This window comes from Podarcis muralis, chromosome 8 (assembly GCF_964188315.1).
Source record: "Podarcis muralis chromosome 8, rPodMur119.hap1.1, whole genome shotgun sequence".
Classification (NCBI taxonomy): domain Eukaryota; kingdom Metazoa; phylum Chordata; class Lepidosauria; order Squamata; family Lacertidae; genus Podarcis; species Podarcis muralis.
The window spans coordinates 87354867-87364146 of NC_135662.1; the positions used below are offsets into that span (position 1 = coordinate 87354867).

Sequence of the window (9280 nt, forward strand, 5' to 3'; positions counted from 1 at the left end):
AATGGATCCCATTTGCACCCAGAGGTACCACTGTATTAACAATGCATGTGCAATGCTGTGGGGGAACTGTAAGGAGAGCCTGCTGGATCAGGCCAGGGGCCCATCTAGTCCAGCAACCTATTCTCACAGTGGCCAACCATATGCCTGCAGGAAGCCCAAAAGACCTGAGCATAACAGCACTCGACTTTCCTGTGGTTTCAAGCAACTGGTATTCAGAAGCGTCACTGCCATCAATCATGGAGAAAGAACAGAGCCATCATCAGGGTTATTAGCCAAGTGGAGTATGTGTAGGAAATATAATACAATTTTTTGTTTTATTATATAAACAGGCAGGCAAACAAACGTCATATAATCCACACAGTGACTGAGATGCAATGCCTATCTCTAGCTACAAAACATAAGGATTATGGTAAAGATAGCAAGGTCACTTAATATGGGAAATATCATAATGACAGCAGCACTGATTGACAAATAGCATGAAAAAAGAGTTACATGGCCTGCTGGTATGATTGCCAGGATGCTCCAAGATGAAGCTAATCAAATGCAGAACGAGTCATGCATGAGCTGCAGTGATTGCCAAAAAGTGCAAACCAAAGATGAATAGCTTTTGCCATCTATGTTCTGGTTCCCTCTAGGTTAGGTTACGGCAATGTGTTATAAGGAGGCTGTCTTGGAAGATGGTTCAGAAACTCCAGCTGGTGCACCAGGACAAGAAGGTTTAAGCACATTACACTGATCCTGGCCCAACTACACTAGCTGCCAGTTAGTTTCTGGGCCCAATTCAATGTGCTGGTTTTGACCTATAAAGTCTTAAATGGCTCAGGATCGCAGTACCTCAAGGCCTGCTTCCTCCCTATGAACTGACCTGGACCCTGCGATCCTAAACGGAGGCCCTTCTTTGGCATACAGCTGATGAGGGCCTGGGCCAGTTATGGGAAGCCGGCAAGCGGGACCAGAGCCCAAGAGCAACTCTCCCCTCCTGCGCTTTCCAGCAACGGGAACTTGGAAGCAGTTATATGTTTTTAACGGTTGCTATATCTGCATTGTCTCTGTTATACCTAACTGCAAATTCAAATGTATCCCTATCGTGGTTTATGACTTCCTTGATATTGTATGTGGCTGGAACTGGTCTGTGACCGAAATAATAAAAATCCCTCCTCCTCCTCCGCGAACTGCTCTGATCCTGAAGCCACCCGAGTTGGTCTCCGAGTGCCAGCCAGAGGGAGCGAGTTCCGCAGGTCCGACCCAGCGCGGCCTGAAAAAGTCCTTTCTTTTCTCTGCCCACAATCATTTCTTGTCTTTCTTTTATAAATTTATTGTTGTTGTTGTTGTTGTTGTTGTTGTTGTTAACATGGTTATTAAAAAGGCGCTGCTTTTCTGCACAGCAACGGCGGGGACCCACCGAGTTGTTAATATGATTTTAATTAAATGTGTATATTCATATCCACATTCATTTTTCTAAGTATTACCTTTGAGTAATGGCAGCCCTGTTCAGGGAAGTTTTTAATATGTAACGCTGTACTGTTTTTAACACTGATTGGGAGCCGCAGAGAGTGGCTGGGGAAACCCAGACAGATGGGCGGGGTATAAATAATAAATTATTATTATTATTATTATTATTATTATTATTATTATTATTATTATTATTATTATTATTATTATTATTATTAGAGTTACGCAGCAACCTTTACCTCGGCGGCTCACCTTCTGAGCAAGGCCCCCTGGCTGGCACTCGGCCGCAGGAGAAGGGAGCGGGGCGGGCGAGGCCGGCCGGGCTCCTGGGGCCAGAGGCCACCTGCGAAGCGCCGCCCGGGCCCTGACCAAGGGCCTCCGTCTCCGCCGCCGCCTCCTCCTCGGCGCATGCGGGCCTGGCGTCCTTTGCCCTTCCCCTCCGGATCCGGCCCGCCACGTCACACCGAGGGCGCGTCTCGCTGAGGGGGAGGCCATGGCGGAGCTCTACGTGAAGCCGGGTGAGGGGGCGCCGGAGGGGCGGGCGGGCGAGAGGGCGGGCGGGCTGCCGGCGGAGGGGCGGCCTTGACGTCTCGCTTTCCTTTCCAGGGAACCGGGAGCGCGGCTGGAACGACCCGCCTCAGTTCTCGTACGGCCTGCAGCAGCTTCAGGCTTCCGGGGCAGGAGGCGGCGGCGGCGGCGGCAAGCGGGGGATCCTGACGCGACGCCCGGCAGCGGCTCCGGGAGCAGCACCGCCGCCGCCGCCCCCTCTTCCTCCTCACGGGCCAGGTGAGGAGACGCTGAGATGCTTTCTTCCTTTTCGTTTTCGTTTTCGTTTTCCTTTTCCTTTTCCTCCTCCTTCCTCCTTCCTCTTTCCTCTTTCCTCCTTCCTTCCTCCTTCCTCCTCCCTCCTCCTCCTCCTCCTTCTCCTTTTCTTCCTCCTCCTCCTCCTCCTTTGTTAACAGGGAAAGCGTAGAAACCAAACCAAACTCGGGACTATAAAATCAAGGTTCCCACCCAAATCCGCTTCGCGGGCGGATTCGCCCTCTCCGTCCCGATACGTTCACTTATTCAGTCATCCATCTATTTGTTTCATGGAATTTGTAGACAAGCCAGCCAACAGCCCCTGCAAGCGGCTGTCTTAATGGGACCCCTGGAGGAGCCTCTGGGACTCTCCATCTCTTCCTGTGCTGAGATGGGTCAAGTTCCCCACACCTCCAGAGGCTCTTCCTTCCTTCCTCTCTCTCCCTCCCTCCTGTAGCCAACTTCACTCCAAGCCCTAGGGCCTCCTGTAGAAGGGCTGCTCAGGAGTCTTGCTTGCATTATTAGTTTTTTTAAAAAATAAATGTACCCATAAGAAACATGCAAAGAGCTGAAGCTATTAGAAAGGGCAAAATACATAAAACAGAATGAAATACATTAAACAGTTAGCTTAATTATTAAAACCAGACATTATGTCAGGATAAGAGCTTGCTCCCCTGAAGACCTCAACTTGTCACCCCCACAAACGTCTCCCTAAATTGCCACTCTAAAGGCAAAGCTGGCTGTTTTTTATTTGTGCTCTAATGTTATTCAAATACCCAGTCGATCTCCCACCTGTGAGATTTAACTTGTTGAACAAGGCTGCTCTTAATTCTCAGACTGGGCAACCAGTCTAGTGGGGTAAGTCTTCAGGCAGATTTCCTCCATGTGAGCAAACTCTCTTCATAAGGGATCCAGCAATAGTGCCCTTCAACTATGGCAGAACGCATAGGCTGGAACTGCAGAGCTGTAAAGGCTTTTCTCTGTTTGATATTTGGGATGCTGGTTATATAGTGAGGGCAAGGAGTCTAAATGGGTAGTTTGGCATACCAAGGGGCAAATTCGGACAGACAAGCAGAAGTGTAATCAGCACAAAAATTATGCTTTAAAATATGAGATTTCATGTGGCGAGATGTCCAAACTCAGAATGTCCAAAGGAAGGCCATGCTTATCAATAACTTGTAGCATTTCCTAATTCCAAGATGGATTTGAAGATCATAATGTAAAACAGAAATAAAAGTCAGTTCCAGAGATTGACTGGCACACAGCAGGAATCACACAGGAATTTTTCTCTAAGAATATCACAAGTGTGACTATGGGTTCCCACAATGAAGAGTGCTGTGAGAGGCCTGTGAAAATTTCTCAAACGAGTCCAGTCTGCCTTCAGTTTGCCAGTTGTACCCAGAATTCATTAAAGTCTTTTGTTAAGAGTTCTCAGCTGGTCTTGTATATGGTTTAGGTTTTGAAGCTGGGCCAGGATATTTTGTAAAGTAGCTGTGTTCGCGTCTGCCTGTTAATGCTCAGTAGCCTTTGAGTCAGCTTTTTTTTTTTTGCATCAGCCATATTATTTTCAGTGTTAGTTTCTGCTGCTTTTTTTCTTTCAGCACCTCTCTTGTTGGTAGACATGGTGATTTATCTTAAGTAGTAAAGAGATAGTAGAAAGTTCATTTACCATTTGACATTAATCTTTTGGCAGCACAGAGCTGCTTTCCAAGTATTTAGTCGGAGCGATCAGAAGGACGTCCCTCACAGCTCCATTCCCAGACTGGAGGCCCCACCCCTTTCTTCTTGGAGAAAGTTGTGACCTGCTTAAAGATTACTGATGCAATTCCTGGACCCACCTCAGAATTGCACTCTTTCTGCTAGTGGTTTCCCATCAGATATATCTATTTAAAAATATTCTGTGAAACTCTCAACATGAAACTGCTTCATCCAGCCCCATTTTTAAAGGGATCAATAGGTATTCTTCAGAAAAAACTGGTCATCCTCTGAGAGCTATTTGGTTTTGATCAGGAGGTTGGGTTTTTGTGTGATGTGTGTTCTAAGGAAGTGTGTGCAGAAATTCTGAGGGTGGGAACTACATAACTGAATCAAATTTATTTATTTACTTACACAAATACTGCTATTCTTAAAAAAAATCAAAGCTGTGTACAACAATTGTACATAAAAACATACAACAAAAAATATACAAAGTTGAAATCAGCTAACTATTGTGGAAAGTTGTGTTCTTAATTCCCTGCATAAGCCTGATGGAATAGAGAAGTTTTCATCAGATGTTTAAAAGTTGAAACAGAAGGTGTCTGCTGAACCTCTGTTGACAGAGCGTTCCACAATACTGGGCAAATGACATAAAAGTCTTGGTTTCTATCTAAGGGGTGTGGCTTGGCTTTGCTTTGCTTGCCCGATTCTGAGACCCAGAATTCGATTTTCTCTTTGTACTATACACTGGTTGTATGCTTGATTGTGTCTTTCTCCTGACTTGTATTTTTAGCACCTGGTCCAGAAAGTGCTACCTGCTCAGCAGCATCGTCAGCTCTTCCACCGCCACCGGTGGGCTTGCCTCCTCCTGGTTTGCCAGGCCGCTCTGTGAGGGTAGATGCCACAAACCAACCCGTCACTGAGGCTGGAGAGGATTGCCATGTGGAGGATGTTCTCGCCCCCTTGAATGAGGCTCTGGCCAATTGCAGGAGATCTGTACCAGTAAGTAGAATTGCTGCCTTTTCAGGATTTCCCCATTTTACTTTGGAGGGAAGAAAGTTCTTTTGCCTCTGTATGAGCAGTTGTGGTCTGCTTCGTTGTACTGAAATGATTAGTTGATCAGCTAGAGCAGAGGGTGTGGGGGCACATTTGGAAATCTGAGAAGGTGTAATGGGCACCATTTCACAGAAGAAAAAACTGGCAGTGCTCTGAACCTCATGAAACAATAAAAACACCTATATACACCTCAAAACAAAGCACTTTTTTTAAAAAAAAAGCTGGCCGCCTTCCCCCACAACTCATGCCTCAAGCATACCCAAGCAAGTAGGTAGCAAAAACTCCAGACAAAACATCTTCCAATAAACCAACGGCACAACACTCCCAGTAACTACAGAAAGAAGAAAAAGAGGAGAGAGAAAGATAACAAGCAACCCCCCACAAAAAACCCCATAAGACATAGCAAACAAAAACGCAGGCAAAATGATCCCCAGATAATGGAGACATTCTGGGGAAAGGGAAGTAAGAGGATGAGATGGCAAGATGCTTGCAGTTTTCCAGCCACCTGTATGTGCGTGTAAGCCAAATTCCTAAAATACTGAGGTGCTGATCATTAGAAATATATGGAGTGAGGCTTCTGTCTCTTGCATTACTGTGGATCACATCTAAGTGTAGCATCTAACGTTAAATGGTTTTGACTTTCTGTAGCTGGAATTCCAACAGGTCTAGATATTATTTAAAATTGGAGCTCTGTTGTTGTGGACTTCTTGCAATGAGGGCTTGATTAATGTGTCAGGCAGTGTTGAAAAGATGGTATCCACAGTGAGCTAGAGATCGTGCCAGACTCTGAAAATAGATGGTTTAACTAGGACATCATATTGAACTATGGTTTGGCACGATGTCTGCAGTGACAAGTCTTAGGTATAGCTATTGCTTTAGCAGAGATTAGAGTGAAATTATAAAACTGGTAGGATGAAAATGAAGGCAGGCAAACAGCTTTGCCCAGGGTTTGCTTTTTTGTGAGCTCAAAGCTAATGAGGGTTTTGCCATTCCCTTTTAGAGGACCAAGAAGACTGTGGTGAGAAGTTATAAATATAACCTTTGCGAGATGTGCTTCCTAATAAGAATTGCTTCTTTCAGAAACAGGTTTGTGATGACATCAGCAAGCGCTTAGGAATCCTGCAGCAGATGTGGGTACAAGGGAAACTCTCTGCCCCAGTGAGAAAGGGAATGAAGATTCTGACACAAGGTAAGGAGCAAGGACAAGGTTCAATGCTCTGCGGCAACATTCCTCATTGTAAACTCTTATCTTACAGCCTCTGGCCACCTTAAATAATTCCTATAGCAGAACTACTGCTGCAGTAGGATTAGCATGCAGTCCATGTGTATGGCCTATGGAGCCACAAACATCTGCATTCCTTAATTCTTTAGTGACTTAGGAGCTAGGCTCAGGGGAAGCAGTTGAATTGGGCTACTTTTTCATTACCTTTTGCAGTTCTGAGATGCTTTCTTTTTACTTTCAGAGCTCAAGAAGCGGCACTGGGATGCAGCTGATGAGATCCATCGCTCACTAATTGTGGACCATGTCACTGAAGTGAGCCAGTGGATGGTAGGAGTGAAAAGGCTCATTGCAGAAACAAGAAACTTGCATACAGAAGATCTGGCCACAGAAGATTACGAGCAAAAAGTTGAAACCTCTTTGGAACCAGAATGCCAGTAAGATTAGGCCACGTCCAAGGAGTTGGCAGTATAAGACTGGGCCCACAGGGGACTGAATTCCTAAGCAGCAGAGGAAGGCGTTTTATCTCCTGAGCATTGGTGACCTACTCAAGTTAATTTTTGCCAATCTGACCAAAGCTCAAAGCTTAAGGAGAATCTCTCAAGTAAGCTGGAGAATTCTGTGCAGCTATTTGAAATTGGTGACTGTGGTTAAAAATAGCCAGCCCTTTCTGGACTTGGTACAAATGGAAGGAAGTGACTTGGTGATGCAATTGTAATGCAAGTGTACAATGAAAGTCCAGACTGATACATGTGGTACTGAAACTAAGAGCTTGCACTTACAGCTACTGATGCTCTGAAGTTCATTTCAGTCTGGATAAGGTTCCTGGTCTTCATCTACAGGCAACAACCAATTTATGTGTGACTGCACGCATGCGCATTGCGGCAACCCAGAAGTGGCTGGAAAATGGGGAGGTGTGGGCTTGTGCATGCTCCTCCACTGGACACAATGACCTGAAACGCACCCCCACACACACAGATGTACCTTGTATTTTTCATTCAAATCTTTCTAGGAAAATGTAGACTGTACAAAAGTGAGGTCTCATGTTTCCCAGCAATTGCATCTCTGTCCCCAGCAATTCAACCAAAATGAGGGGATAGATCATGGGTAGGCAAACTAAGGCCTGGGGGTTGGATCTGGCCCAATTGCCTTCTAAATCCGGCCTGCAGACGGTCCAGGAATCAGCATATCTTTACATGAGTAGAATCAGTGGCGTAGCGTGGGGGGTGCAGGGGGGGCCGGCCGCACTGGGCGCAACATCTGGGGTTAGGGCAAATCCACAGGTTAGGGGGCGCAAATCCACAGGTTAGGGGGTGCAAATCCACGGGTTAGGGGGCGCAAATTACTTGCCTTGCCCCGGGTGCTGACAACCCACGCTACGCCACTGAGTAGAATGTGTCCTTTTATTTAAAATGCATCTCTGGGTTATTTGTGGGGCACAGGAATTCGTTCCCCCCCCCAAAGAAAATATAGTCTGGCCCCCCACAAGGACTGAGGGACAGCGGACCGGCCCCCTGCTGAAAAAGTTTGCTGACCCCTGGGATAGATGCTATTTCTATTTTATTTTAAAGGAACCATTTTTTACTGCAATGTCTTCATTGTAGAGAGGATATTGTGCTGCTATAATTTTTTTTACTGTAACCCCTCTACTGGCTTCCATTCAACCAGTTCCCACTGTGACGATCTTTCCACATGCCCTTGGGGCAGCGTGGAGAATATGATGACAACAGTTGCTGTGCATCCTGCTTCTTTCAGTCTTAAACACTGCAGTTTAATTCTGGAAGTAATTTTTCCATTGTGGCAACTATTGAAGGTTACTATAGTAATTCAGTAATAACATTCCATTTAGCTTTGGGTGGGGAGTTACTATTATTCAGCAATGATCCTTCTGATTGGCTGATAGCATCTATAAGTTTTTGCGGTTTTTTTGTTTTTTAATTGGAATACAGTATACACAGTTTCAACGTAACATTACACTTTATTTCCCCTTTATCTCACATGGGGCTCAAACCCAGAACCCTGATATTAAGCATTTCATGCTCTACCGACTGAGCTACGACAGCTCAGTGACAGCATCTATAAGTTAAGGCTTATGTTGTTACCTTAATTTTGCTAATTCTTAGAAACAAGTCTTGTATCTTAACTTGTATAATACACATATTAGACGAGTTCCCAGCTTCCAGCTGTTGGCTGCAAATGGGCCTCTTAAATGTCTTGCTGTACACAAGCATAACAGCAGCTAGAAGCCAACGACACCTCAGAAGCAAGGTGTCATCCTCCATCTAGGCTGTACTGGACATTGCCAACAGTCTACATGTTGGCATGATTCACACATTATGCTAAACCAAACCATGGCTTAGTATGAGCACGTGGGCTCTAGGAGAAGAGACAGCAGCCACTTTTCTCTTCTGCCATGCTGAGCTAAACCATAGTTTGGCTTAGTGTGTTGTCTGAACCCAGACTCATTGTGGAGTTGTGACCAAGGGTTGCCCTATGATTTTGCTCCTCTTCTCTCAAGTGTTCCAAGAACCACTTCCCAACACTGCAACACCAACACTGAAAAACAATAGCAATTGTATTCAGTGATTTACTGCCCAATGTTTTAGATTCAGCTCCTCTGCCTTGGTTTCTTACCTACTAGAGGCAATTTGCTCTACAAATATAGTGTTCAAAGGAGTCAAATTGCAAGTAGGGCAAACATGGAGCACTGGACTAGCCATGAAGCTCACTGGGTGACCTTGGGCTCCTTCACTAGCTCTAGTCTGCCTCAGGGCTGGGAGGAGAAAGCTGGGGAGCTTGGTCAAAATTGTGCATAAAAAATAATAAACTGCTAGAATCCTAGTGTAGTTTGTTTTAAATATAAGGACTTATACTTTATGTCGAATAAAAATGCGACCATACCCATATATTAAAAGACCCTACAGGAAAGGTGGGTGGCCACAAAAGGGATTTTTTCTTCGGTGGGTCTCAAACTTTAGACCACCACCTGTAGTTTCTCAATGTACTCTATACTAACAGTCAGGAGTTCTCCAGGGTTCAAACAGCTTTCTCAGCCTT

At 45.4% G+C, this 9280-nt stretch overlaps 1 protein-coding gene across 1 annotated transcript; it reads left to right on the forward strand.

The window, feature by feature from the left end:
* The first annotated feature begins 1844 nt into the window (after nucleotides 1-1844).
* SRA1 (steroid receptor RNA activator 1) lies at nucleotides 1845-9064 on the forward strand. The gene is made up of 5 exons (XM_028738242.2): nucleotides 1845-1970; nucleotides 2059-2238; nucleotides 4742-4950; nucleotides 6085-6193; nucleotides 6468-9064. Exons 1-5 carry the CDS (start codon nucleotides 1946-1948, stop codon nucleotides 6662-6664), a joined length of 720 nt encoding a protein of 239 aa, XP_028594075.2. The 5' UTR covers nucleotides 1845-1945; the 3' UTR covers nucleotides 6665-9064.
* The last annotated feature ends 216 nt before the right edge of the window (nucleotides 9065-9280 follow it).

Bases quoted from the DNA above. Each gene is read 5' to 3' on its own strand.
- SRA1 (XM_028738242.2), top strand. From the start codon at position 1,946: ATGGCGGAGCTCTACGTGAAGCCGG. The intron at 2,239-4,741 runs GTGAGGAGACGC...TTGTATTTTTAG, and splicing joins TCTTCCTCCTCACGGGCCAG to CACCTGGTCCAGAAAGTGCT. The intron at 4,951-6,084 runs GTAAGTAGAATT...TGCTTCTTTCAG, and splicing joins ATTGCAGGAGATCTGTACCA to AAACAGGTTTGTGATGACAT.